Source organism: Aquila chrysaetos, chromosome 8 (assembly GCF_900496995.4).
Source record: "Aquila chrysaetos chrysaetos chromosome 8, bAquChr1.4, whole genome shotgun sequence".
In the NCBI taxonomy this organism is placed as follows: Eukaryota; Metazoa; Chordata; class Aves; order Accipitriformes; family Accipitridae; genus Aquila; species Aquila chrysaetos.
This window is the reverse complement of record NC_044011.1, coordinates 42,941,874-42,969,337: the sequence shown is the minus strand read 5'-3', so window position 1 is coordinate 42,969,337 and position 27,464 is coordinate 42,941,874. Positions and strand designations below refer to the sequence as shown.

Below are 27,464 nucleotides of genomic sequence, written 5' to 3'. Positions count from 1 at the left end.
TTCCACATTTTCGGCATGTTTGGGTTTCAGAGCCGGTCGTGTCGTGGTAGAGGTGACAAACCGAGGCAGAAATCCTAGCCGGGGGGGGAACGGCCTTCTTTCTTTTTAACACTTCGGACGTCAGGATGCTTTCCAGCTTGGTGAAATGCAGCTGGATGCCCAGGTTTGGGGTCAGAATGAGATAATACAAGTCCCAGTCGGTTTGCAGCTCCCAGGGTTTCCTCCGTGGTCCCGTGCTTGCGGAGGGGGCGGCCGAAGCATTGCGTGAATATCTTCATAGCCTGCGTGTTCCCTTGCCGGGACCCGAGCTGCTGGTAGCACCTGAGATGGGATCGATGAGCTCTGTCTCTGGCAGTGGTTAATTAAATCCTCTGAGGATTACAGGTAGATCAGTCTCTTCATTGCTAATAGGTTCCTGGGAGCACCGGTCCCATCTACCTGTCTCACTGTTGAAAAAAAAGCAGTCCCAATTGGCTTTTGGATTGAGGGTAGCTGCTTGTACTTCTGCTCCTTGAAATCATACTGATATCTGAACGCTGTAATATAAGTATCAGGAAACAGCGGCGTTTCTGCACATTGTATAGATTTGCCGTTGCTATACATCTGTTTCCTTTCCGTATCCAAACAGTTTCTCACTTATTGCAACGTTTTTGTCTGTTGGATTCTTCTGCGTTGTTTCCGCATATCCTTCTGTTACATATTGCGTGTTGGACTTCTGACTGACAACTGAAAGATAAACACACATTTATTACTGATTTTGTAAAGGGTGTGTGTGTACCTGCATGATTTAAATATTTATTTTAAAATATTTGAAAAAAGAAGGAAAGTTTGGAAAATATTTTGACAATAATTACAAGCCACTTTCTCTTGTAATGCAGTTTAGGTGCTGCAATAAACTCGTGTTGAAAAATGTTGGCAAAGTTCCCTCATTTTTGCTATGTGGGCTTATTCACCTGTGAAAGCTGCCTTTGTTTAGAAAAAAGTCCAAGTGTGGAGCAGAAATACCCCAGCTGAGGAGGCTGACAGACCTGCCTCGGTCTGTAGTCACTGGCTGGGGACAGGACTGATGAAGCACTAATGTTTTGTTGGTGGTGAAATCAGGTAAGAGCCATTCAGGACAGTTTAACAATAGTAGTACTCCTGGTACATACCACACATATTGTTTTTAATAGTGTTTCAGTAGATTATATTTAGAAACTAGATAAACCCATTGTGATTATCCAGTCTAACCTATAAAATAAAAAGCAATGATTTTCATTTTGTACGGTTCTGCATCACTCTTGCTGAAGCTATAATCTCTGTGGTGGACCTCCAGGTATGAAAGGTTTGGGTTTAGAATATTCAGGTTTAAAACATGCAATTTGCAAATATTTCTGTATAGCAAGATTGACTGCAATCTGCTCTGGCTGTGGTCAGTAGCACTGCTCTAATTAGTTTATGTTGGTTAAAGCTTTTTACCGTTTCCGTTCTTCACATGGCCCGGACTGTCTTCATTAGATTTGGATTTATAACTCTCCAGTGTCTGCTCTGAAACATCATTTTCTGTGCAGAAAACAAATGTAATTAAGACGGTGAGATTTTTCCACGACTCTTTCTCACACTCTGCCTTGAGCGTAAAAATCCTGAGAGACTAGTTATAAAATGGGGATCCAATCATCCTGATCATCTGAGAGAGATGCCTAGGACAACAATTTCATTGGCTTTCATGGCACCTCGGGTCAGCTGAAGCATGGCCCGAGGCCGTCAGTTACAGGGACTCTTCAACAGTTGTTTGGAACAAGTCACAGTCACTATCTATGGGAGAAGGATGTTTTACTGGTGACTGGAGGAACGGTGTCTTGTCTCCGCTTAACAGGCTCCTCAGCTCTCCAGCCCCTCTGAATAAAGCAGCATCAGCAGTTGCTCACCCACCTCTCTTCCACACTCCATGAGCTTTCTTCAGCTTCCTCATGAAAAGCAGGACAATGATGAGCAGCACGAAAATCAGAGCAGCCACCAAGATCGGCAGCAAGAGATTATTCTGCTTCTTTTTGATGCCTTCAGATTTCAGATCTTGCTCTGTAAAAGAGGCAGGTGTATGTTTGTGTTGTTAAAAGCTTCCCGTGCGTCTCTGGTAATTAAGAATGATATATCCTGGACAAGGCCAGATGAACATGGTGGGAGACCAGAAGTCACCTAATTGGACTTAAGTTTAGGACGTGAGGTCAATTTTTTTCTTCTTGTATGAACAAGAAAAACTGATTGAAATCAGTGGACTCGTGCTCTGGCACAACAAACAGTAAAATTTACCTTTTTTCTAGATGATAAAAATGGTTGTGTTTCTGTGGTCCCTCCCCAAGATTGGAAGCCAGCATTACCCTAGTGTACTGACAAAAGGTTTGGAGGTGGATACATGGTCAGGGAGAACCAGCTCGGTGTAAGAAAGCTCGTTGCATGTTTGGAAGCTGTCATTAAAGGGTTCGTACCGAAGGTGCTGATGGAAATCACGGTTATGTTTTCACTTGGTAGTGAGGCTTCTGTCCTGGAAAGTTCCTCTTCTGTGACATTGCTATTGAATGCTGTTTCAGTCCCTGGAGGAATGGAAAGGAGAACAGTATTTCTCTGAAGGGCAAAGGGATACTTAAGAAATGCATATTTTCCCAGCAGCTTTGAAGTCCAGGGCACCTGGTACTGCAATGGAAAGGGACTTCTAGAGCCCTTGAGTTAAAGCTCTGTGCTCGCTTCCTTAACACTGTATTTCGTTTTAATCTAGACCACCTAAGCTTTATGAACAGAAAATCCTGAGAATCTCATGCACATTCTTGAACTCAATGGTTCCCATTTACAGCCAAATTAAAACAAAGCTGAGCTTTGACTCTTTGGTCATTTTGGGGCTTTCCCTGTCCATCAGTTTGCTTCTCTTGCTTGCAAACCCAGGAATGAGCATGTGTCCTTTTCCTTAAAGCAGGTATTTTTTTTTTTTTTTTTGGTATTCATATCCCTGACTACTCTTTTACTGTCTTCATAGCTCACAGTGGTGCAGCCACCCATTGTGAGAATCCCTGTCCTTTGCCACCGCCACCCATGTCTGATGATGTAAGGTCGTACCGTTGGGGACACGATAACTTGACGAACCAGCCAATTCTTCCTTTCCTGCTGCAGCTGGCGTTACTTTGGACCCTGCGCAAACAGAGAGGTGAGCTCTGGCTTTCTTACGCACACAGACAATATCTCCTTTGATTTGTAAAACCAAAATGATAACGCGTACTGTGCCTACCAAAACTTTACATTTATAAGAGATTTCCTTCTTTATCAGGTATGTAAGCACACCTGGTGAAAGTCCTGTTAAAAGGTTCAGGCTCCCTCTCCATGTACGTTTATCAGCGTACATAGGAATTGTTTATCGGGATGTAGCCGTTCTGTGACGTTTGTAATCACCGATGTAGCGCTTTTAAACAGATATGAGCAAAGACTTCATGTATTTCTAAACCAACCGACTGACTTTTTTTCACTGCAGGGCCTGTCACGCCTGCGCCCACCTTGGTCGGTTTTGGCCAACCGATTTGGGCAGTGGAGCTCTCAATTCTTCAGCTGGAAACAGCTCCGGCCTTCAGCAGCTGGAGCCTGCAGCCTGGTGCGTGCCCAGGTAACCCTTGTTGCACAGTGCCACCTACTGCAACCGGCCGGAGAGGTCCCAGCCTGGGCTCACCTGCTGCCAGAGCTGCTGCTGCTGCTCCTGCTGATGCTCACGTTCTTCTGCAGCTAGCCAGAGAGCCTTTGCCTGCTTTCACGGCTGTAAAACCGAGGGCTCCCCGCACAAGCAAGAAACGCTGGGGGTTTTTATGGCAGGCGCTTGTTTGTAACGTGGAAGGTAACGCTGTTCTCGGTAGCGTTTCTGTCCTGGTTTCGTAAATGCGTGTGACTAAGACCAAACTTACAAGTAGATGCAGTGTCTGGTTGGAGGTTTTGCTGGGTTGGTGTTGGCGCTGAGCTGGTAACTACTGGATCCTCTGGTACTGCAGAAGGGATGGTTGTGTTTTTGGATCCTAAAGGAACCCACCACCCCCCAAACACAAGACAAAAATCAGAAGACACACTTCGCCGTTGAACCGATCCTTGAAAAATGAAACCTGCCCTGGACATGCCATGCTCCCGACTGTTTGGGTGCTCTATCTGATCAGAGGTTGTACTTAGAGTCCTACCCTCCCACCTTCAGCTTGCCTGTCCTCTGAATATATTTGCTGCTAAGAAATGAGGAAAAAAATGAAAGTGAAACACTTACCGGTATGCTGTGGGTAGCTTGGAGCGGAGGCCGTGCTGCTGTTCAGGTCTGACACTGCTGCGGTCACTGGGGAAAAAACCAAAGTGGTTCTGAAGGCTGTGCAAAATGTCCCTCAGTGCTGATGGCAACTGGGAATAGATGCCATGTTTATCTGACCTGTGCATTAATTAAAAAGAGGCCAAGCAATTAATGCCTACCTGTAGATTGCTCATTCTCAGAGACACGCGTGTCCACCTCTAGCGAAGCTGGTGCAGGATTTGGTTTTGTCGCTGAAAAAACCCGACAACAGTACAACTTTCAGAGCACTTTATAAGCATTTGTTGAATCAAGCAATATAAGGAAGAATGAAGTAAGAATAATTAGATCCATCCCAAAGATGAGTAACATAGGCAGAAGGCAAACTGAGAATTATTAGACAAGCAGCTTCAGCGTTAATTTACAATATTTACACCCTGCTGGGTTTCCAGGTGCATGTGTCTAATATGCAGGAGATACGGGAAGCTCACAGCGTTTTGAGAACATAAACTTTGAGTTATCTTTAAAACTTTAGGACAAACATCACCTGAATGCTAGCAGCAGCACTGGAGAACTGACCTGCCTGGGCTGCTGTGGCTTAATGTTTAATGAATTTTAAGGTAGTTAAGAAGCAGGAAGAAGCCCCAAAATCTTAGTTTGGAGTTGGTCTTTTGCCCCGGGTAGCCCTCTCATTTAAAAATAGATCCCACACATGGGGCAGTAGGCTACAGTCTTCAGCTTTGCGTATGTATCTGCATAACTTTCGCCAGTTCAGAGTGGTAAAAGGGGAGAGCCTCTGCTGAAGGAGCCTGCGGTACCCGTCCTAGGGAGGTCCTCAAACCAGAAAGATGCCATCAGCTTCTCTTCCCTTAGCGCTTGGTGGTGAACGATGCAGCTGGCTGTTGAATTGGGCCCATAGGCGAGGACTGTCAGCGTGCTGGTTGTGGTCCATTTCTTCCCATCAGCTTCTAACTTGTGCTTAGTGTCACCTATACACCCATTGGAAGAAAACGTTTAAGTGCTTTCTAGTCAAGAGCAATTTAATGAAAAACCTTCCAGGCGCAATCTGCATTACTTTGCTCTGCTAAAGCAGCACCTGATTACTGTGCACAAGTGGTTCATTGTGTAAATGGATTACATGGGAGCCCAAAGGCAGCAAGGTCATGTTTTCTTCCTTGGCGGTTAAGTGCAGACCTTGCTGCACCTCCTGCGCTCAACCCAAAGCCTCTGCTCGGTTTCATGACTCATGTGGGGAAATTCCCCTGCAACACCCTGCAGGACCGCGGTGAAATGTCCAAACACCCACCAGCACTTTTGCTCCTTACTGCTCCTTACAAGAATAAATTGCTTTGCTGTGTGCCACAGCCATGCACGCCTGCAGTGGGGAGCCTCAAGACAAGGACCTGCTGTTTTGCAGCACGACTGAGATCTAGAAAAGTTCCGATTCTGCTATGTGATATTCAAGGGCATTGAATTTGTGTCTTAATAGCTGTGGATTTGTTACCCCAAACATAAAAAGAAGTTGTGCAATATTTGTGCATATTGATAAATATGCACAATAAATATGGACGTGCAATGTTTACGTTGTAATAAATAAACACGTATATAACTCTATGAAATCCTGTGCAAGTCCTCCATCATCCGTATAGTGCAGGTTTGACTCTTCCCCTTTTGCAGCTGGGCAAAGTTAAACACAAAGATTAACTGCCTTGCCATAATGAATTCGAGAGAGCCATGTAACTTGTCTGATGTAGTTCCTAGTCCTCCAGGTAATACTGACTTCTACTCATTTATACAATACGGAAAAATAAAGACGTATTTCATGTGACACAAAGAGACGCGTTTGAATAGCTCTGGTGGAGAGGAGAGTTTTTTCAGATGTTTACTTTAAATGCCCATGGGGACACAATAATTTCTACTGCCTGTGTATAATGTAGAGGTTCTCTGGAAGCAAACTGATGCTTTCTCTTGATCTGTTACCCTTGGTAACACCCTTATGTCTTAGACGAAGAAAATTCCTTGTTTCCAAATTAGCCTTTACAGATAACTTGCTGTATCATATAGACCAGTATTTCTCAACCCTCTCTCCCATCCCCAGCAGGGTCATGTAAGAGCTCAAAAGGATTTCAGAGTGTTTTTGCTAGGAAGGAAATAATCTTTGTCAGCAACAGCTCAGTAATTACAACTGGTTCGCCCCTGCTGAGCCCTGGTGGAACTGAGGTGTTGCCAGTAATTAAGATGTATTAGCTATTTTCTGATTAGTATAAATATTTGCAGTAAGTGATTAAAGCTGAGAATGGAAGGGGGAGGAAGGAGTGTTCCTCGAAGACTGTCATCCACAAAAAAAAAGGAAAGACACACGCAGAAAGTTTGAGAAACAGTGAATTAGGGCAGTTATTTTTTCCTTTCTCTAATTCGCGTCGGCCACAAGCAGGCCGCATGGTGAAATCAGCACCTCTTCATGCAAATATTCCTTCCTCTGAAAACGAGCCACAGATGAAATCAACCACCCAGACACAGCACAGGCCCTGTGCTGCTTAATTACATTCCAGGTGCCCGTGGGGCGGGAGGTGGAAGGTTAGGTAGTTCTCTCTGGGATGGCTTGCTCTAATGGCTGACTGGGTTAGTGCTACAGAGGCAAGGAGGAGATCGAGGTAAGTGTAGGTTTTTGCTAAAATAAGTGGAGAAATGCATGGTTGGCTTTATGTGTCGTGGGAGGTGTTTAGTGTCTGAGTTGCGTGTTGTGATGTTACAAATGATGTGCTTTATCAGGCCAGAAATGAGGTCGTTTCAAGTTTAAGGAAGCCCCTTGTTTTAGAAGAACACTGGGAAAAATGTATATTAAAAACTTAGAGGTGACATACTGCTTCCCTGAGCTCTTCATAACCTTCACAGCTGATGTTCTCCCAAGCCCTTATAGTCACACACAGAGCCCAGCTCTTCCCAAACACATGCAGGATTTTAGAACCTGCTTTTCCCAAGACCTATGCGCTGCTCCAGAGCACCTTTCCCCCCGCAATTGCAGATAGCTCCCTGCCCTGGCTTTCATGTCCCTCACTTACCAGCTATGCTGCTTCCTCTGAGTGCAATTCCTTTAAGCATAGGGCTTTATGCTGATGCATTAATCCATGTGTATCTGGTAGCCTGGATATTTTTCTTTAGTCTTGAGTTCTAGCTATATTCAGGCCAGCACACTTCTCGCTTGTTTTCTAGAGCTCTTAGTTAAAAAAGCCATCTTGGGCTTGGGGGTAGGAAGATTACAGTCTAAGCTTTGAATATGTTGCTTGATGATGCAAAATACAAATAAGAGCTTGTTGATATGTGAAGGAAAATGCATTTTCATCTATGGGTATTTTCCTCACGCTGTGTTACAGATGTGCATTTCCTCTCCACTGTGCTACAGTTACAGCTAGTAAGGTAGTTATTATTAGAACACGGCCTTCAAAAGCAGCTGTTTATATCATACACAAATTAAATTGAGCTATGTGGTGGCTCTGTTCCTCCTCACGTGTGTCCACCCAGATGCGTGCAGACCTCTCACTGCTGGGAGCGTTGCAGGGTGGTGTGGGCTGTGTTTCCTGAGCTCTCTTCTTGCTCCTGCTAGTGAGCTGCCTGGCTCTGAACACACTAATGAGAGAGAAATGCTGCTGGTGTGCCTGTGAGCTGCTCAGCAAAGCTGAGGAAAATCTGTCTACTGTTTACAATATGGAAATCGTTATAATGGATTTGTTAACTGACTTTATACTGGGGCTTTGAAAATTGTGCCTCCACAGTTTTGGTTTCATTTTATTTCAGCGGAATTTCCCTGCAGACTCTCAAGGGATTTTGGTGGTGGTGGTGGTCTGCCCTGAACGTGAGCAAAGCAAATGAGCCCTCTCCCTTGCACAAATACTGGAATTTAGTGCTGATTTTTCTCCAAACCTGCACCACGGGGGCCAAGTTGTACCAAGTGAGTGGAGGATGAGTGGTAGTCCCAGCTGATGTGTTGCAGAAGGTGTTTCATCCTCCACTATTTTTACATGTGCCCAAGGCTGATAAGAAGAAATTGTTAGTAATCAATCCCTGGTCCTTTAACACTTACCAGGGAGCTCTATCCCATTGTCCAACAGCCAGGTAATCTGGGGCTGTGGTTTAGATCCTTGGGTATAGCAAGACAGTGTGATGCTTCTTTCTGTGTCTCGGGATACTTCCAGTACTGGATTAGAAGGAGTAGCTGCAGCAGTAAGATTTAGAATCAGTTACAGTACATCTTTCTACTCAGTTTTATGAATGGCTGCATACATAGCATTATTTGGGGGGACTGAGCTAAGATGAGGCTTATGTTGTGTTAAGCACCATACAACTGCAGGCAGAAACGCAGGTCTGCATTTGAGGAGCTGGCTTTGTTGTTCAGCTCCTCTGGAACAAAGCAGGTGAAGGAACTTACCTAATACCTTGACAGCCTTGTTCTTGCTTTTGAACGGGATGCTGTAGCGGAAGCATTTATATACGCCTTCATCGTGCACTGTTACGTTAGACAGTTGGATGGATAATTCATCCTTTGAATAACGGATAAGTTTGTACCTCTGATCTCTTAAAGCTGTAAGGAAAATAAAACCCAGCATGCTATGCGTGTTGGTACATAAGAGGAAGACAGATAATCAAAGCAGTAATGAATGAGGATCATTTTCTTTATTGTATTTTTCTAATTCATCAGCACTTGATGTAAGGGAGCAGTTCTAGCATAAAACATTCCTAGCTGGTGCTGCGCTAGTACAGAGGCAGTAGTAAATTGAAGAAGGGGGGATGTGTGCTGTCAGCAGGCAAAACGACATGTTTTTTCTTGCTTTTGTTTTCAGGGGGTCTTATTCCTGTGTTCCCAGGTATTATAGCAATTTGGGTTCTTTAAGTGCCTAGATGGATTAATACAGGCAAACATTGGGGTGTGAGGACATGATATATGGTCAGAAAAGTAGTATGATCTTTGAATATACAGCATAGATTCACGGACTGAGGACCTTTCTCTTCCCCATTCCCCAGGCCTTTGTTTGGCCTTGAAAAAATCACTTCCCCTCTTTGGGTGTTTTTTTTGATGTATAAATGAATGCTATGGTCAGCACACACCTCTTTATTAACTGCTTATTGATTGCCTGTTTTGCTTCTCCTACCCTTGTCTAATTACCTTGATTTTAATGAGACCATCTCCTGGGATATCTGTACTCTGCTGTACAGTTCCCTTTCTCTCAACTTTCTAGTCTTTGCTTCATTCCTCCTGCTGGATGACTCATGGGAGTCCTTGGGATCAGACCAGCAAGTCACATGGACTTTTCCCACAATTGCAAGATAGAAAGTGTAACTTTCTGCCCTTAAATTGAACTGAAACTGGGGCTGTCTACCAGTCATTAGGGAGAAAAAGACCTCAAAACCTATCTTTTTATTTTTCATTTTTTTAGCTTAGGTCTTGTCGAAATACAGAATTGGGAGAAAATCACAGCAGTACTGTAATTTATGAAGTGATTAATTATTAAAGGATCTTTAAAACACCATGATGTAAGACTTGTAGCTAGCTTGTCATATTTTTCGCTATGAGACTGGAGGGAACCGATTCATGAAGTGGTTTACTGGAGAAGCAATGTGACTGAGATTCACAGTGGTGATTCAGAATAAATGAAAATGTCCATGGGCGCTGTAAAGTTTGGTTTCTCTCTAAATGAGGACTGTTTTCTTTTGTATTGCAGAAGGAAAATATTCAGTGTGTCTGACTTACCAAGGATCCAAATACTTTGCAAATTCTAGTCCTTGTGGGTGTTATATCACGCATCTTACTGAAGGGGGAATCGTGGGATGTGGAAACTATGGGTTGATCCTCAGGTGATTTAAGACAGATACTGTTTTGTTCACTCGAATTAAGGTCTGCTCCTATAGAGACTAGTGAATATGTTCTTTCCCTAACCTTATTAAATTGCTGTGTCAACTCAGCAAAACTTGAAGCATCAAAAGGGCTAGAGCCGTTAAAAGGTGGAGATGTTTAAAACTGGACATGGGCAGAATAAAGTGTCTCAGTCCAAAATTGTTTGCGTAGAAAGAGAGTGTTTGTGGCTGTAGCCAGGGCCATAGAGGACTTGCGTAAATGAAGGAATTATTGCTGCTCTTGCCTACCTCTACAGTGTAAAATACTGAGAACACACGTATATGTAAAAAATAGAGATAACTGATGGAGAGGCGATTTCCTCCTAGGTCTTGCAGTTCTTGGGTGCATGATCGGTCTAATAGACTACAACAGGAGAGGGGAACTCCTGCCATAGCCTGCTGTGGTTTTGGAAGCCTGGATGTCAAAGCAGCACAGGGCAGGTTGCAGTAGCCCTGTTTCCCATATTGATTAGCTGTCAGTGGCTCAGCGCTGAGGTTTTTTTTGATCCTGTTTGATTCTAATAGTTCATATGCATCATACTGTGAGTACTGAACTTGGGATCCTGGATTCCACAAGAAAATACATACATGTGTGAGTCATTTAAAATTGCTAATGAACACTCATCCTACTTGCTCTTGTAACTGAGTAAATAGGAGCAACAGTTACTCATTACATTTTCCATTTAGAAATATTGGCAATACTTGCAGGAAATATTGGTAGGCTGGTTTGATGCAGGTGGCAAGACCTGGTGGCTGGGATTCCCAGAGCAACCGAAGAGGATGCTCAGTTCCTGGGCAGTTTCAATGGGAGCTGGGTACCCAATGTCATTTGGCTAAATCCCAGTCATTATTATCATTAAAGCCTAAAGGCTTTAACAAGCAGAGATGCTGACTAGGTACTGTACAAATGGGGAAGACCAAGGCGGTCCTCATCTTGTAGAGCTGTCGAATTTGGGCCAACAGGAGGAGAGATAAGGACAGAGAGACACGAGTTTTAGGGAGTGGAAAGGAACACAATAATTGTAACTTTGGTTTTGTCAGCACATATTGGATATCACTGCTTGTTTTCTAAAAATACACATCGACTTTGCTGATGAGAGGAAGAGTACCCAGGCTTTCAGGCATGTCCGCTCCTGTCTCTCTTGTAAGGCAAGAGTAGGTTTTTTGTGCTAATCTCTTGGTGCTGGTGGTAACTACAGTTCATTGCTAAAAGCTCTAGTGCCAGACCACTCTTGTGGAGGTTTCCATTTCGTCAGCTTCCTGCCAGAAAGGGGCTGAATGTAAAACCATCTCGAGCAGTTGGGTAGCAGGTGAGTCAGACTGGCCATGGGTGGGAGCCAGGAAAGCCCACTGCTGAGTGACCCTCCAGCCCCCCACGGAAAGTGCTGCATTCAGTTTTCACACTTACCCCGCTGGGTGTTTAGAAAAATGGCAAACCCGTGAGGGTTTAACCACTGCCGGGCTGAACTGTTGTCGCTGCTGAGGGTGCAGCGGAGATTTAGGTCCTCTCCTTCCTTTAGAGTTATGGTTTCACTGCCAGCTCTTGGAAAATCCCCTGCCAGAGATAAAGGGAAAAAACAAGTATTAAAATGTGACATGAAGTAAAGCGACGATGTTTCACACAGAGTAATATGTCAACTTTCCTTTTTTCAAGGGCGTAAAGGTTTTTCTACATTAGGAAACTTGCCAATATGATTGCACCGTTATAAATAAATCACAGTCATTAGATAGGTTATCACAGTCACTGGGTAAGACTTGTACCAAAGGTTTGTGATCTTCACCTGCTAGCACAACCGGGTTTAGTTATTAAACATTATTCCACATGAGTCAATGAAGAATTGATAGCAGACCCCTTTAATGCACATTCTCCCTGTCTGTTAGCACAAACATTAATTTTCATTATTCCATGTCCCATTCTGGAGCTGTTGAACCTGATTTGCAAGTCTGTATGACTGAGCAGTGAATGATCAGCGCCTCTGAAAAATGAGGGGTTTTTATTCAGAAATTGTAATGCTGCAACTGCTTTGAACTGGCTTTGAAACTTCTTTCAAAGATAGGATCCACAAACCTGGCATGGCACAGGTTACTAAAATGAAATTTCATTTTCTCTCCTCCCAGTTCATTTTACAGATGGGCAGTAAAGTGTGTTTTTCTCTCCAGACATTCTAAGATATATAATACACTTTGTGAAAATATTTGATGACCTGGAATGAATTGCCTTCCTCAGAAAAAAGCCTGTCCTGGAGAAATTACTAAGAGCAGTGCCTGGGTCAGAGTTAGGTAAATAGGCAGTAAGAGGGTTTTATTTTTCATTCCTGTTTTGTGTGTTTTGATTTTATTTTCCAGGTAGCTGTCTGCTGCAAGTTCCTACTGCATACATAAGCACTGCAGTTTGGGGAAACGAATCTTTCTGGGCTTCAGGAAAGCTTTTAATTTTCTTAAAAACATTTTAAAATATACCAGAAATGAAGGTATCGTAGGGCATTCTTGCTGGACCTGATCCTTTTACCACTAAAATCAGAGGAAGGACTTGTCTCCCTGTAAGACAGCAGTTTCCCCTGGGGATCTGTTGCCATGCCTTACCCTTGAGTTGAGCACACCCGACATTCCCTGGGCCAGATGTGGCCCAGGAAAACGGTCAGTGTTGTAGCTTGGGACTTCACAAACAGCAAATACACCATAGATCTTTTCTCTTTCTTCGCTATCTAATTTTTGGAGTCTATAAGCTTGTAGAAGAGATTTCCTTGTAATATCTCAATATTTTTACTTCCAAATTTGTAAGTATGATGTACGCTGCTTTAGCTAAGGAGAAACTCTGCAATACAGATCTGCTGTCTATCCTTACTGCCAGGAGACACCACAGGCTGGGTTCGACTGAATCACTGTGCGCCGGTGAGGCCCCGTTGAACTTAGAGTGGCCGTAGCCGATTTACCATCACATATGGCACATCAGTGCCTTTGGCGTATATTTCCTCTCGATTCCACCTCCATTTCCTAGGGTTAGCGTCTCAGCTGGTTTTTCAGGGCTTGTGCCACGCGGGGGTCATTTGCAGAGGAGCGGTAGAAAAGGAAAACCTCCTTGCACGGGTTCCACTTGTGAAGACCTGTGTCGGGAGGTGTATGCTGTTAAGGTAGCAGAGAGGGCCTTGTCTGTGGTTTTCCACGGGGCCCTTCTGCGTGTTTTTTGTAGCGACGGTTTCCTGTCGCTAACAGCACTGTGGGGTCTTTCAAGTCACACCTTTTGAGGTGAAAGCAGCAAGACTGAACAAGGAAAGGTGGGGGTGTTGCTTGCTTTTCTAAAAGAGAAAAGAGCAGCCCCCAGAACAGAGCATAGAGGTAATTTCCATGAGAGACCATGGCTTCATTCAGACCGTGACTCACAGGTCAAATTTCCTTCCTCGTATGGGGGGCAGTTTGACACGGCTGTGGTCTTCAAGCCACTGTAGCCCACCACAGTACAGTCACTGGGGCATGGGAGATGCTGCCGTGCCAGCTCCAGAGGACTGTGGTTCTTGTACTGTGTGGATCCCAGGTGCCCTAGCTACCTGGAAAAATTAGTCTGGCATCAAGTACAGTGATATATCCACCTTCTTGGCAAGAAAGGGCAACAATTTCTTGCTAGAAATTGCAGGATGCAACTGAACGGAATGGTTCGTGCCTCTGGTTACTATTATTTTAGCCATCAGAAAGCGCACAGAGAACTTGTTGCGGTGATATGCGCTCAATGCATAATTTCAGAGTTATCTTTAAAACTGTAGCCTATAGTGACATCCTGTTTAATTAGTTATTTTTGACCTGTGGCTGCCGACCTGTGACTGGGAGTCTGAATTAATTCTGATGGCCAAGAGCAGCTAGCGGTTGTCAGCAGGTAAAAATGCAGCATGCAGGAGTCTGTGGCAATACTGGGGGAAGACGGATTGTATGCTCAGAGTGGAAGTTGCTGATTTGGAGCAAGTCTAAAGGGCACTGCAAGTGCTGGTTCAGCTAGAATATAACCGACAGCTCCTTAAGGCCTGGCTTCTGTTAAACACAATCAATGGTAATAAAATATCCTAAGCATACGGTATTACAGAATGCTTTGTTGCTGTTTAGACACTGAGGTTTCGCGTGGCCTCTGTTAACAATACCCTTGTGTGCGAGAGCATTAGCGAAGTGTCAGCAATAGCACCGCTACGGTTTCTGCTCCGGCATTTGTTAAGAAGGGAGAGGGACTATTGCTTCGGCCAGCACCAGGCTCGTGCGTGCAGTCCTCCTGCAAAGGTCAGGAGTGAAGCCTGCAAGAATCCTGAGCTGTAGATAGCTGTCTTGCTGCTTTCCTTACTTAAATCTTTCCCTATTTGACGTGGTCAAATATGCATCTCTCACACTCTCCCGTGTATGAAAGACAGGAGATTAGCAAAGTAAGTATAAGCTACATCCTCTAGTAGTAGGAGTAAGGAGATGGAGCATTTAAAGTGCTTTTCATTTTCAAAGTACTTTGCAAGTGCTTTCTAAACTATTCTGACTTCTTATATTAGCCTTTCTTTACACAATACACGAACAAAGGCATACACAGATATCCAAGCCATGGAAAGTAAGCAGTGATCCGCTGTCCAAATTTAAGGGAGAATCTTTGGATTCCCCAACGCTTTGCCATCTCAAGCATGCCACCCGCTGCTAGGAGGTGAATTGGTCTCCTCGATACTGGGTTTAGGAGTCAGCTGGAATCCAGCACCAGCGTGCTCTGGAAATTGGGTGACAACACGGCATTGTCAACAAGAAAACAACAGCAAAGCTGCCTTGCGCGTGGCGTGCTGAAACTGGAAACGGAGCTCTCCAAGCTGGACTGCTTGCAAAAGGGAGATCGCGTTAAGACGACGCGTATCGCTTACCTTGCATCAGGAACAGAGCCGCGACGTGTAGCACCCTGGTGAAAGTCATGTTGCGGTGTGGGTGCAGGCGGTCTGCGCTGGCTTCCTCTCTCCGCCGGGGCCGCTGCCGCAGCAGATCCCTTTTCAGCACGGGGGGAGCAGATTTGCCGTGACTTCATCACTGCCGGGGTCTCTGCCTCCTTTCCTTCTCTCGGCTGTTCCACCCTCTTCTCCCCTGTTCCGTCTCGTGTTTCCTATGTGTTGGCGACTGCTGAGAAATCGGTGACCTCACAGGTCCCTAAAATGAAACTGGTGGGTGATAGGACTGGGGGCACTTCACCTTGCACCCCCTCCAGCTCGCTCTCGCTCAGCGTCTCTGCGGGGGAGAGGTGTACGTGGCGGGGGAAAGAGGTTAAATGTTGAGAGAAACGCGGGCGGGGGGTAACCCCGCCGGGGACCCCTGCTGCAGTGATGCTTCGGGTGCGCTGCGTGCAGGATTTAATTCCTCAAGGTGGGAGGCACCCAGGAAGGCAGAGCTTGTTTGGCGGGCAACGCCAGTAACTGGCAAGGTTGCTTGAAAACCCAGCCGCGCGGTTTAAATCCCTGGAAAAATAGTCTTGGGTCACTCCGCGTCGCATACCGCCACGTGCACGGGAGGTTTGCTTTGCTTTGCTCTGCTTGCAGGGATCCTGGCAAAACAAATAACGAGAGAAAGGTAATTTGCTGCGTGTGGTTTGTGGCTCTCCGGGGAATGAAGAGCATTGGCGAGGTGGTTGTGAAAGGTTCGCTGAGCACTGAAGCACGGGGCAGAGGGATGACTACATCCCAGAGGACCGGTGGCAGAATCTGGGTTTCCCGTGTCCCCTTGAGGGCCTGATTATTTCAGGAGCTATCTGGAGCATAGCAAACCTTTTTGTGTCTCCCGGTGTGCGATGTCTAGTAACATCACAAGATTTATCCAAGCCTGTTGTAGGCAGAGCCTCTTTTTGTGGTGTAGCCACGTGTGCTGATTTCCAAAAAGGCTTTGGCAGATCCTCTTCTGGCATTTCTCTGCAACTCCCCAACGTTTAGTGCAAATAACTAATATTGTCAAAATGAGCTGACTTTAACAGGTAAGAAATATGGTTTAAAAACTGTGCATTTGCAGGACAGGGGTTTGAGTGAACTGGACAAAGTGGTTAATTATAATTTAGGCTGTATAAATACATTATACAGCCTAACTCAACTATCTAGCATCCCTCTTTTTGAAATGAATATAATCAGACATGAAATCTCACCCTACTTCTGCATTTCACTTCTAATTTATTGGAACCCGTTTCCATTAAACTTTCAGGTGCATGGAAGTACATCATTCTATTAGTGTCTATCTGATTGATAAAAGCTATGGCTTTTATGTTAATTGTAATATAATTAGTTTTACTGGAAAACAGAGCTGTAGGCCGTAAAGTTTAATGTAGATAATTGGTCTGAAAGGAAAGAGTCTCACTGGCTGATAAAACTACTGCTGGATTAAAAAAAATCCAGATCAAGAAAGAAGGTATGTGTTGTAAAGGTAAGCATTGCTTTGGTTTAAAAGTTGTGCTTCCAGTTCCACACACCTAAACCCGACAGTAAAATAAATCTGGGGAAAAAAGCCATCCAGCAGTAGAGACACTGAAGCCACCTGCCTCCGACCCAGTGGGAAAACTGCGTCCCTGTGCAGTAGATGGAAAACCAGACTTGAGATGGTTTTGTGCCATCTGCTGTCAAATAAATGAACTTCACCTTCAGTGGAGGGAATTAAAACGTAGCTCAAATTCCCCTTTCTCCTTGATGCTTCTGAGGTTTGCACCCCAAAATAGGATGCGGTGAGGGCAGCATTGCAACCCAAACTGAGCAACAGCCCTGACTCCCTTTTTATTTCAAGGTCCCAGTACAGCTGCTCTCTAGGCATATGCCCAGTACAGGTGTTTTTCCTACCTACATCTTGCTGGAGCCACTGAAAACGTTGCTCGGGTGCACCCCAGCAATGCACCGGCCCCTCTAATCAGGCACTTCATTGAAGGTCTGTGTCAGAATATTCACTCCGGCCAAGTCCAACATGCTTGAGAGGAAAACTTAAATAGGAAGGGCAAGGTGCGGGTGCGTGGCATCTTTTATTAAATCATCTACGAGACATTTTTGTCTGACTTCCAAGAAATCCATTTAATGTCATAAGCAAATTAAAATGCAGTGGTTGTTTTAACAGTTGTTAGCACTTGAAACTGAGATTTAAAAACAACCAAACCACCCCCCCCCAAATAAAAAAATACAGATGTCACAGGTAATTACAGCTATTTTTGGCAATACAATTATTGGTTTTTTTAAACAGCAAACATTTTTTCTCAAATAAATACAATCTGCTCACACTAAAAAACATAATAAACAGAATGATACAACAGGTTTAAAATGAAAAAAAAAAAATAATAAAAAAAAAGTATCCATTGATAACATCAAGTTTTAAGAGATGTCCACAGAGAGAAACTTCAGAAAATACATTTTCATGGGAAGTAATAGAAAGGAACTGGCTGTGTATTGTCTGTTATGTAGCATGTATGGTTCATGAATATTCCCCAGGGAACAAGTATTTGAGGAAGTGGTGAGAAGTAAGTAGCGATTTAGAGTGTATGCAACCAATCACATTTACTGCTTAATTTTTTTTGTTGTTGTTGTTCATTCATTCACCATTTTAAGCATGTCTGCTACCACCATAATTTCACATATATTTTTAAAGTTCAGATAATTTCCTCTATGCTTAGGCTCTTTTTTAAAAACAAAACAAAACATATCAAACCACAAACCAAACCTATTAAGGCTCCCTTTCTAAACAATAGTTTTCATACAGAATTTCAATACATTTTAAGTTGTGAAGCATCGCAAACTAATTTCCAGCTCTGGGTTTAAATGAGGGTTAGTCGACTACAGCCTAACTCAACTATCTAGCATCCCTCTTTTTGAAATGAACATGAATATAATCAGACACGAAATCTCACCCTACTTCTGCATGCATTTCTTAAATCAGGACTGGAAGGGCTCAACCCCGCACAGATACGAGCCCTCCAAATTCCTCATTAAGTCGGTGGCAGGCGGCGGGGAGCAGCCTGTGGTAGGACCAGGCTTTGCGTGGATTTATCCCAAGCCTGAGGAAATCGTGAGAAATCTTCCTCTTTGTTTCCCGGGGCCCTGGATCAGGCCTTTGTAAGGACCCACGGGACCCAGAGGGAAAAGTTTACAACCGCTCACGTCCTCCTGCAGTATGCAGGAGCTAAGTAGAGAGGCTGAGTTTGTCACAGTGCTGTACGCAACCTGCTCCCCATCCTCTGGCTTTTTTTTTTTTTCCCCAAAGAGCCACAGTCGGCGCACGGTCAGAGATGACAGTACCCACGTCCCTGAGCTATTGCTACCTAGGGGGGCTCAGGGCTGCGGATACAAAATCGTACTCTGGGAAATTGCACGCTAGCATCCCTTCGACCCTTTTTGTTTTGCAGAATTACTGCTGGCGTCGCCTTCACTAAAGCGAATTCCTGCAGAATTCTTGTAAACCACCGCTTATTTGGTGATGTAAATTATCACTTTTATAGTAACATTGACACTAGAAGCTAACACCAGAGGAGAGGAGGAGGCTCCTACCATCAGCTGACTTCTTTCTGAAACTGTTCAGTCTGAGTGAAAAGGGAAATACGTTTTTTTTCTGAAGTTATGGCCCGGATCCTCAGTTTGCATAAACAAGCAAAGTTCTGTTGATTGTAGTATACAGAGTCGATTTACACTCTCGGAGAACCTGGTTCCACGCTCAGAGGGCTTAAGGATTTGGCTGTAGCTGCCACTGCACTAAATGTAAAGGCATCCCCAGGCAGAGCTCAAGCCTTGGGGCTGGGGCATGCTGCAGCCCCCTCCCATCCACTTCAGCAGAGGGAGAGACAAAGTCCAGTGATAAGGGCAAACTCTTGATCAACACGTGAACTTTTTCAAATACCCTGGGTTTGACCTTCTGGTGCCGAGTGTTATCGTGTCAGCTGCCGCTGTGCTAGAATTTGATTCTGCGCTTTGATTCTTGTATGTTTCTAGCCCAACCCTTAAGTTGCAGTTTATGAAAATACTGGATGAACAACTTACTCTCGGCAGATTTCCAGCTTTATTCCTTAATTGGGAAGAGAGGGAACTGCTTTTTCCCTCCTATACCCTAATTAAACTCTTGGGATCTGATGCAGCTCACAGTGAAGGCAAGGAAAAGACTCGCATGCACTTTAGATAGATCAAGTCTAACGTTCTTCTGGGACAAAACACTGAAGTGACGTTAAATACACATTAATGAGCAGCAATGGAGTGAAAGTGAAGCAGCAATTGTTTTGTATTCTTAACATGTCAATTAAAAAATTTAAAAGGAACATCTTTTTTTTTTTTTTCTTTCCCCCCCCCAACAAGCCTTATCAACATGAGACTACTTAACACAAAACCCCTATGAGAAATCAAAATGCTAGAAGAAAATAAGATTTTTCTTTCTGAGATTCTTGACACCTGAAAAATCTAATTTGAGATAAGACTAAAATTGTCAAAATACTTTCCCAAACATCCAAAAATATACTTTTTTTTTTTAAGAAGAGAGTATTTTAACATCTACCTTCTCAAACAGAACATTCTTTTCTATGTTTCTCACTATATGCAAAGATCAGCTAGTACAATATTCAAACTGTGCATTCAGGTTTTGTTCTCTCTCTGTTACATGCTTCTGTCTAAATAAACTCCTTGTAATGTCGCTTAACTGCAGTAGGACTGGAGCAGCCTCCACTGTTTTGTATAGGCAATATTTGTTGCCTCAGATTACATCTTGCTGGCTCATAGCGTGAAACAAAAAGCAGTCCGGAGAATTACACGTGCATCAGTAACCAAATTAGTTTTGGTGTGATTGTCGTCTATTTAGTTTTAAACTCTTTGCAAATTTGTAGTGAGTAAGCATGGAGGAAAACAAGCCAGAAATGCTCTTCAGAATGTCTGTACACAGCCAAAAATAGTTTAAATTACAGTTAAAAACTAAAGTGACAGCAGGATAACTGCACAGGAGCAGTTTCTTCTGTCATGTCATAAGTTATCTCCCTGACTTTTCAGTATACATCCCCGGTATAATAATGCACTTATGAATGGCCTACTGTGTATTACATAGTCATAAATGTATAAATAATGGACTATTGTTATGGATCGTGACAATGTACATATTGCACAGGATGAGCTCTCTGCTGACTCAAAATATGTACAGAATCTGGTGTACTCTCCCTGGCCAAGCTCATTAAAACCCAGAGACAAAGCTGAGCTAAAACCCCTTAAGATTTGTTACATTGCAATTGCTGAGTGTTTTGCCTCATTTAGGAAGAGGGGATTGCAGTTTATCGCTCCTTATTTGTTCTGACTGCTGAAAGTGCAGCTCAGTCATATCCTACTGAAGGTGAGACCTGTCCTGCCGAAGGCTTGATAGTTTAAAAGAAACCAACACAAAACAAACTTTGATCTTGCTATGAATAATAAGCCTTTGTCAAAGTTGGCCAGCTGTGCCATACAAGCATTTCAAATGAGGACGCTAACACTTTCTGCAGAGGAAAAGCTGGACAGAAGAGGGATACCTAGGATGCCAGAATTTCTTCCCTGGTACTTCTGAACTTGCCTTTGATGCTATTAATGGGAATACGCAGACTTACAGCCCAAACCAAGACAGGAGTATGCCTAATTCTCTTTCATCCCATTTAAGCACATTTCAAAGTACCTTCTGAAAGTGAGCCTACACTGACAAGACCCAAATGTCTGCAGGAACTTTTTGACCCAAAGCTGATGACTTAAGCTAATATTAATCTAAAAGAAATCTGCTCTGAAGCCGGTTTATACTGTGAACTACCCACCGTGGTGTATTTTGCATTCTGCTGTGAAGAGGCTGGTATTGGCATCTTGCAGGCTGTTGCACTGAGGACACTTCTTGTGAAGTCAAAGATTTTTAGCTACAGATGGAAACCCTTCTCTTCCCCTTCTCTCAAAATCCTAACCCTTCCCCCAGTGGATAAATAGCATCTTAATAGGCCAAAGCATGTCGCTCCTAAATTTAAGTGTACTGTTTTTTTCAGCTCTGCTTTGTCTTTATGACAGATGGCACTTAGGAATTAAGGAAAAGGAAGCAAAGCATGCAGCAGAGGCTGAATTTCAGCGTCTTTTTGATTTTGTCATTACCTCCTGAAGAAAGCTGCTTACTGCAGAATCTCACCAGGGCTGACAGAAAAGCTCACAAGGGACAGAAAGCCACCAGTGTGTAAATGACCAGCACAAAATCTCAGTATAAAAGGGAAACCCCTTTTCCAAGGTCTTCTGAAGGGAATTTAAGTGACACAAACACTTTAGGCTGGGTCTGTGCACAAGGGTGGATTTCAATAACCTAAATAAAGGGAAAAAAAACCCCAACATTCTAAATCCTTCAGGTTTGGTTGGAAAAGGCTTATTTCATCTTCACTTAAAAGTAACTGCTCCCAGTCTTTGTTCACAACGGTGCTGCCTTTTGATGTGCAAACTTCATCTGTAACCGACGTGAAATTCAGAATTTTCTTCTGACGTGGATCGGCGTCAATCGATCTTTGCATCCATGGTATGCGCAACACCAACACCTAACACAGTGCTCAAATAGAGGAGAGGAATAATCTGATGCTGCCTGCAGAGGCAATGCTGGACTCTTTCCAGCTGGTGGTGATACGCTTTACGGAAGGTGCTGAGAATTTGGGGGTTGTGAGTGAGGGGGGTCTCAACACATGGTCCTGAACTAGCCTGCTAATGCTTTGCAAAGATAGTAGTGAAAAAACCCCCAGCATCCTGAACACTTGACTTTTACACAGTGCTAGTTGTTTCTAACGTGGTGCAGAAGGCAGTGAAAGTTACTGGTGTTATCAGAGCTCCATTCAAGGTAGGAAAATATACGAGCTGCTGACTAAACAGAGATTCCTGCCGTGCAAGAGCTTCGATCTGTATTTTAATATTTTTTTCCCTCAGATCACTCCCTTTTGTATTTGCCTAGTTGTACATGAGAATTTTTGCATGACTGTGGCTGTGTTAGAGATATGCTAAAACAGCTGTTTGTGTGACCCACTGAACATATTATGACTATTTTTCCACTGCCAATAAACACAAGAAAGAAGAGACATTCTCCAACGCTTAGAAAGGCCATGGGTTTTCCTTGCTCATGTAGTTTTGCCTATTCTTGTAGTAAGGTTTCTCTCCAGTTAAAGCCTCCAGTTGGTCCGTGTGTGAGAGGGAGGATGGGGGGGTCCGTAAGCTGCCAAACGCCTGTGTCTCCCAGTTCTTCGCATGAACAAAACCCCAAGTATGGAATCTGTGTGAAGAGAGATGGAAATAAAGGCAATGAGCAGGGATGGAGCTGTGCGAGGAGGGAGCTCCCCAAAGGGTCGAGTCCTGCTGTGCTACCGAAGCATTTCACTCTCTTCTCTCTCTCCGCCTCTCCCCAAAGCCCGTTTTCAGAAGATGATTGTAGGACTCAGGCGTGACAGCCAGACTTTACGCACCATTGGACGTGCAAAACACTGGGAAAGACAGATTATATCCTTGTAACGTAGTTTAAATATGGGCCAGTTCAAACCAAAGATGTCCTGTTGGCTGACATGGTCCCAAACCCTGAAGGCCAGCACAGCTGTGGAGGAGAAATACGGATGCTACTCTGGCTCGGGTGTCCTCAGATCTAGTATCAGCTATGAATACCCCAGCGAGTGTCTGCAAGGCTGGCAGTGCACAATGCCATCTCCTTAGCTGGGGCAGGAGTAAAGCTGAAGGCAGAAGACCCCGTTATAATTTTCAGGCCTTTTCCCTGACGGTTAAAAGCTCTTCCAGGGAAGTGGTTGAGTCACCATCCCTGGAGATATTCAAAAAGCGAGTGGACGGGGTACTTAAGGACATGGTTTAGTGGGCATGGTTGATGGTTGGACTCGATGATCTTGAAGGTCTTTTCCAGCCTAAATGATTCTATGATTCTATGATTCTTTCGAGTGAAGTGAGAAGGGGAAGAGCTGTAGGGCAGAAGTGCCCTGTTAACTGTGGTTAGGGTGGTTTCGGCACTGGAGGGCACTGTGGGAGTCTCTGTACGGCCCCGGGTAAAGCGTAAAGCAGAGTCACTGCAAGCCCATTTGTAGGTGGGCGTCTGATCCCATGCTATCTGTTACAGAAGTGACACGTTAAGATAAGCCTCTTAAACCAATCTGCTTTACTCTCCTGACTTCTGAAATGGATGAAACTCAGTAATGGGCGGAACGATCAGACGAGAGGAACAAAGCGTCCTCTGCCTGGTTAAGCAGATTGCATATTTCTTTTCTCTTTGTAAAGACAGCGAGCTTTACTCCTTGCTGGTAATTACCTTTCGGACCATCTGTACAAAGTCCTTGGAGTTCTGCGGCGACAGCCCTTGGAGCTGGCAGGTACAAGCCTCCAGGGAGGACGCGTGTGCCACTATCAGGATGTTATTTCCTGAAATAAAGTGAGAAACGCAGGCTGAGGGGGGAGATGAAGCCAGCTTTAGGGACCGCTGCCCACAATCAAGCAGAACATTTAAAATGTAAAAAATGGGTTCAGTTTATCACGTAACAACACATCAAACTATGTGTATGTGGGGGAAAAAGCATGGTTTAATAACATATTTAGAGCATTTCTCAATTTTCAGGATAATGGTTAACTCAGTGCTACTTAGTTTTAAAATGACTTTCTGAAGAAAACAAGAATTCCAGAGAGATTTCTGCTGCCTTGTGAAGCAAATACTTTTCTTCTACCCCAAAATTAATTCTGATTAAAACAAGCACTTTAATTTCAGTTGCTGGTTTTCCACAGCAATAGCTTTAGATTTCCATTTCCAAGATCCTTTACAACCAATGTCACACTGTGCTGTCGAGGTTTGTGGGCAAACTATTAAAGTTTAGAATACAGAGACGGATCAGTGCAATGAAATTACTGAAATCACCAGAACTTAGAAACACCCTGTTCCTTTACTGTGAATGAAAAATAGAAGCTAGAGGGTTTTTTATTTCATTATTGTGTTTGGAGAAATGTTCTACAGTCTTTACGGGTAATATATTTCAGAAGAGTAGCTCAGATAGGGGATGGAAGATGCCCCATCTGATGTTGGTAACAGACAGCAGAGTGCAAATGGCTTATTTATTCCTTTGAGAAACACGTAGGTTGCACTGGGCATAGATCCCTAAAATACTTCTCCTACTTAAGTCTATGGACCTTTCTCCTAAGCTGAGCGTATCCGAACTCATAGTTCTGACACATAAAGTTGAACCTGGAGTTTCCAGTGTCTCTGGGAGAGGGATGAGAGACTCAGATATGGGGATTCATCTTCTTGAACAGGGAAAGACTGGTCGGCAATATCAGCATTCACACCCCAGCCTGTCTTGTTTTTCACCCCCTCTGTAGCACTTACCTTTGCCTTTACATTCACTGATGATTTCTTTTGTTACTTGGTAGCTTCTACTTATGTATGTATCATAAGATTCGGAAACCACTAACTTGCTGACAGGAATATGAGGTCTGTAAGCAGAAAAACAAGTACAGTAAATTGAGTGAAGCGATAAAGTTTTAAGTGTGAGTTATGGTTCATCTGAAAGTATCTGTTTCTTTAACTCTTCTAATTCCCCAAATCCCCAGAACTGTGTCTTGTGTCAGGACCACTATGATGATTTTTAAACTTCAAGACCGAGACGTTTACCATTCTTGTATTAAGATATTTCAGTTCGCTGGGAAAAAACGACAACTGCTTCTCTAATGTGGACCAGTTAGTGGAGGCAGCATATGACGTGCTGATTATACTTGTGTTACTTTTGCAACGGCATGCAGCACGTGGAGCGTGGAGAAGGCAGATGCTGGCTCTCTTCACCGCTCGTGCTTCGATGGTGAAGGGCAGAGGCAAACTGCTGCTTCGGCCATCTGTAAAGCTGCATTGCTGGGAAATGCCTGGAATTAGCTGGCTCCCTCCTGGGCCAGGGCGTTTCAGTGAATTGCCTGGCGGGACTCTGGCCAATTGTATCAGCTGGAGTAGGTTGATGTGCACAGAGGAGCAAAGGATAGGAAGCAGAAGGCTGTATTTTTGTGCTGTGGTGCAAGGAAAAGACCTAACTTTTCCCTCCATCCAGTGATTTGATACACCTACAGGAATTGCCCTCGTGAGAGGAGACAGCGGGCTGTCTCCCAGTCCCCCACCTAACCAGCTGACCACACAAGAGCAGGCTCTTTTCTCGTGCTGAGAATATTCGTTATGGTCTTCCCAGAAGGCATGTGATTTCTGAAGCAGAGACTCTCCTGTGGTCCAACTGCTCTGCCGAGTGTTAGCCATGCGATACCCTTTCAGGGATAAATACAGTGTAAGGGCTTCTATTTAGATACCCTCAGTGTTGGAATTTTAGCTGCAGACTGGAAGAACGCAATGCAAGTGGTTTATGGTATAATTAGGTATAAAAAAAAATTTTTTTTTCTTTACGTTTTCCTTCTTCTTTTTCTTTTTAACGTTTCAACTGCATATTCCGCTTGAGGGTTCTTAAACACACGGGTGCACTGGGACACAGGGAGACACCAGTGTTTCTGGTGATACCATAAACCACAAAAGCCCAGCCACAAAATATTTTTCACCAAGGCCATGTAGGTGGAAATCCTGTGTATGTATACTATGTGTGTATTATAAATGTTTTGTTTTTATCTGAGGTTGCTCAGCTAGTGATCAGGCTCACACTAAGACAGAAAGTGCTAGTCTCTGCAAGAAGTCATAGCAATACAGATATTTCAGCAGTGAGGTGCAGTGGAGGACTGGAACTGCGTGACCTTTCTAGAGTTTTCTTCTTTGTGGGAGCTCTTTTGAGTCTGGCTTGTATAAATGAATCATAAATTTGAGAGTAGGAAGCCCGAACAGATCATCTTGTCTATTCTTTGCCACATGACTATTTCTGTTGGGTTTTATTTAGCCTTTCTCCCTGCAGCTTACAGTAAAAAGCATTTGTGTGTTAGGCTGGAGGGCACCATGGCTGCGATGCTTCACTGGGGAGGCAGAGGAGAGAGTCTTGAGTTTCCCTCCAGACTCAGGCTGCAGGTCGCTCCCAGCAGCACCACAGTGTTTGTTGGCAATGATACTGGGAACGCGGAGGTATGGCCATGTGGCTAGATAAAAGGAAAGCAGCAGAGGCTGGCAGCAAGGGCATGAGTTGGGGATATGGAGCCTAACCAGGCACCAGGACTGATCTGTGCAGGGCCCCTGAAAGCCAAGTGAATTGTCTTTGCGTTTCCCTTTTCTGCAAAGTGAGAGGAAAGATCAGTGGTGCTTATCCATTTGCCATTCAAATGTTTTTTAACCAGACGTTTCCTTTGTTTGCTTTCACCAACTGTTTTTGGGTTGAATACCATGAAAACCTGAGTCAGAAACCTGTGATTTTTTTCACTATAATCGCTTCAGATCTAACTGCTGAGACCTGAGAAATGCTTAGGGTTTAGCTCTTTGATAGAAAACCTCTGAATTTTGATGTCACAGGAGACCCTGAATTCCTGACAGATGTAAACATGTTCCCCAGGGTGTTGCAAAATTTACAATTAAGATCCATCATCGTGCTAATCATAACAGAGAGACAGACAACCTTTTTCCTCCGGGGAAGGGAAGGGCACGTGTGAATGAGCCCACGATCCAGTTCAGTCTATGAACATGATGGTGAGGGAACTCAGTCAGCAAAACTAGTTCTGTTAGCTGAGCCCAAACTCCTAAGTTTTAGGAAAAGGGTTAAACCAAACAAAAATACTTTGAGGGTTTCCTGGACAACTGAAAGATGCACTGGATGGAAGGAGTAATGGAAAGAGGACCTCCATGATCAGCAATATAGCTGGACCTTGCCAGTGATCTGGGAGAGTTGGTTTATGATAAGCCATTCTCAGGTCATGTTTAACGCAGCAGCCTCAAGCCTGCTCCCAGTTTATTCTAGGAGCCTCAGCAGCTCTTCCGGTCACTGCCTAAATTTAAAAACTCAGCAGAGTGTTACTCTTCAAAAACAAAGCCAAAAAGCGATGCAAGACCCTCTCACCCCCCTTTCTGCTACCTGTAGGTTGTATCAACGCTTAGAGTAGCTGCAGCTAAATCCATGGGGGGTATCCAGGCAGGTAGTGTGTTCCCAGAGACCCACTTGGTCCATTCAAACAAGCCCGGCTCTATTCGAATTTTCAGGTTGTTCTCTTGTTGCATACCTGGAAAAGGGAGAAAATAGCTGGGGAGGAAGGCAGCAAGACTTCACAGCTTTAATACTGCAGTTTGATTGTAAATGATTTTTTTTTTCTCTCTACATAGTCAGTTGATTAATAGTAGGTATGAAAGATGAAGTATTTAATGTATGTACTTGGCATATGATATGCCAGGGAATGTAAACCTCTGGCTC

At 44.0% G+C, this 27,464-nt stretch overlaps 2 protein-coding genes across 3 annotated transcripts in view; both read right to left on the bottom strand.

Moving 5' to 3' along the window:
* Nucleotides 1-97: 97 nt before the first annotated feature.
* On the bottom strand, nucleotides 98-15,159 carry CRTAM (cytotoxic and regulatory T cell molecule). Its single transcript, XM_030022775.2, has 13 exons — nucleotides 15,037-15,159; nucleotides 11,574-11,720; nucleotides 8,703-8,855; nucleotides 8,358-8,489; nucleotides 5,095-5,265; nucleotides 4,459-4,530; nucleotides 4,262-4,327; nucleotides 3,918-4,025; nucleotides 3,088-3,159; nucleotides 2,466-2,570; nucleotides 1,912-2,058; nucleotides 1,459-1,542; nucleotides 98-726 (listed from the first exon to the last, which is right to left on the bottom strand). Exons 1-13 carry the CDS (start codon nucleotides 15,083-15,085, stop codon nucleotides 596-598), a joined length of 1,437 nt encoding a protein of 478 aa, XP_029878635.1. The 5' UTR covers nucleotides 15,086-15,159; the 3' UTR covers nucleotides 98-595.
* A 2,543-nt stretch (nucleotides 15,160-17,702) lies between these two features.
* The window catches only part of UBASH3B (ubiquitin associated and SH3 domain containing B), a 74,553-nt gene continuing 64,791 nt past the window's right edge, over nucleotides 17,703-27,464 (bottom strand). For both annotated transcript variants that reach the window (XM_030022740.2, XM_030022741.2), the window contains exons 11-14: nucleotides 27,132-27,276; nucleotides 24,485-24,591; nucleotides 23,423-23,532; nucleotides 17,703-22,390 (exon numbers count right to left, since the gene is read on the bottom strand). In XM_030022740.2, the coding sequence (XP_029878600.1) occupies nucleotides 22,253-22,390; nucleotides 23,423-23,532; nucleotides 24,485-24,591; nucleotides 27,132-27,276 (500 nt within the window). In that variant the 3' untranslated portion in view covers nucleotides 17,703-22,252. The remainder of the gene's footprint in view (nucleotides 22,391-23,422; nucleotides 23,533-24,484; nucleotides 24,592-27,131; nucleotides 27,277-27,464) is intronic.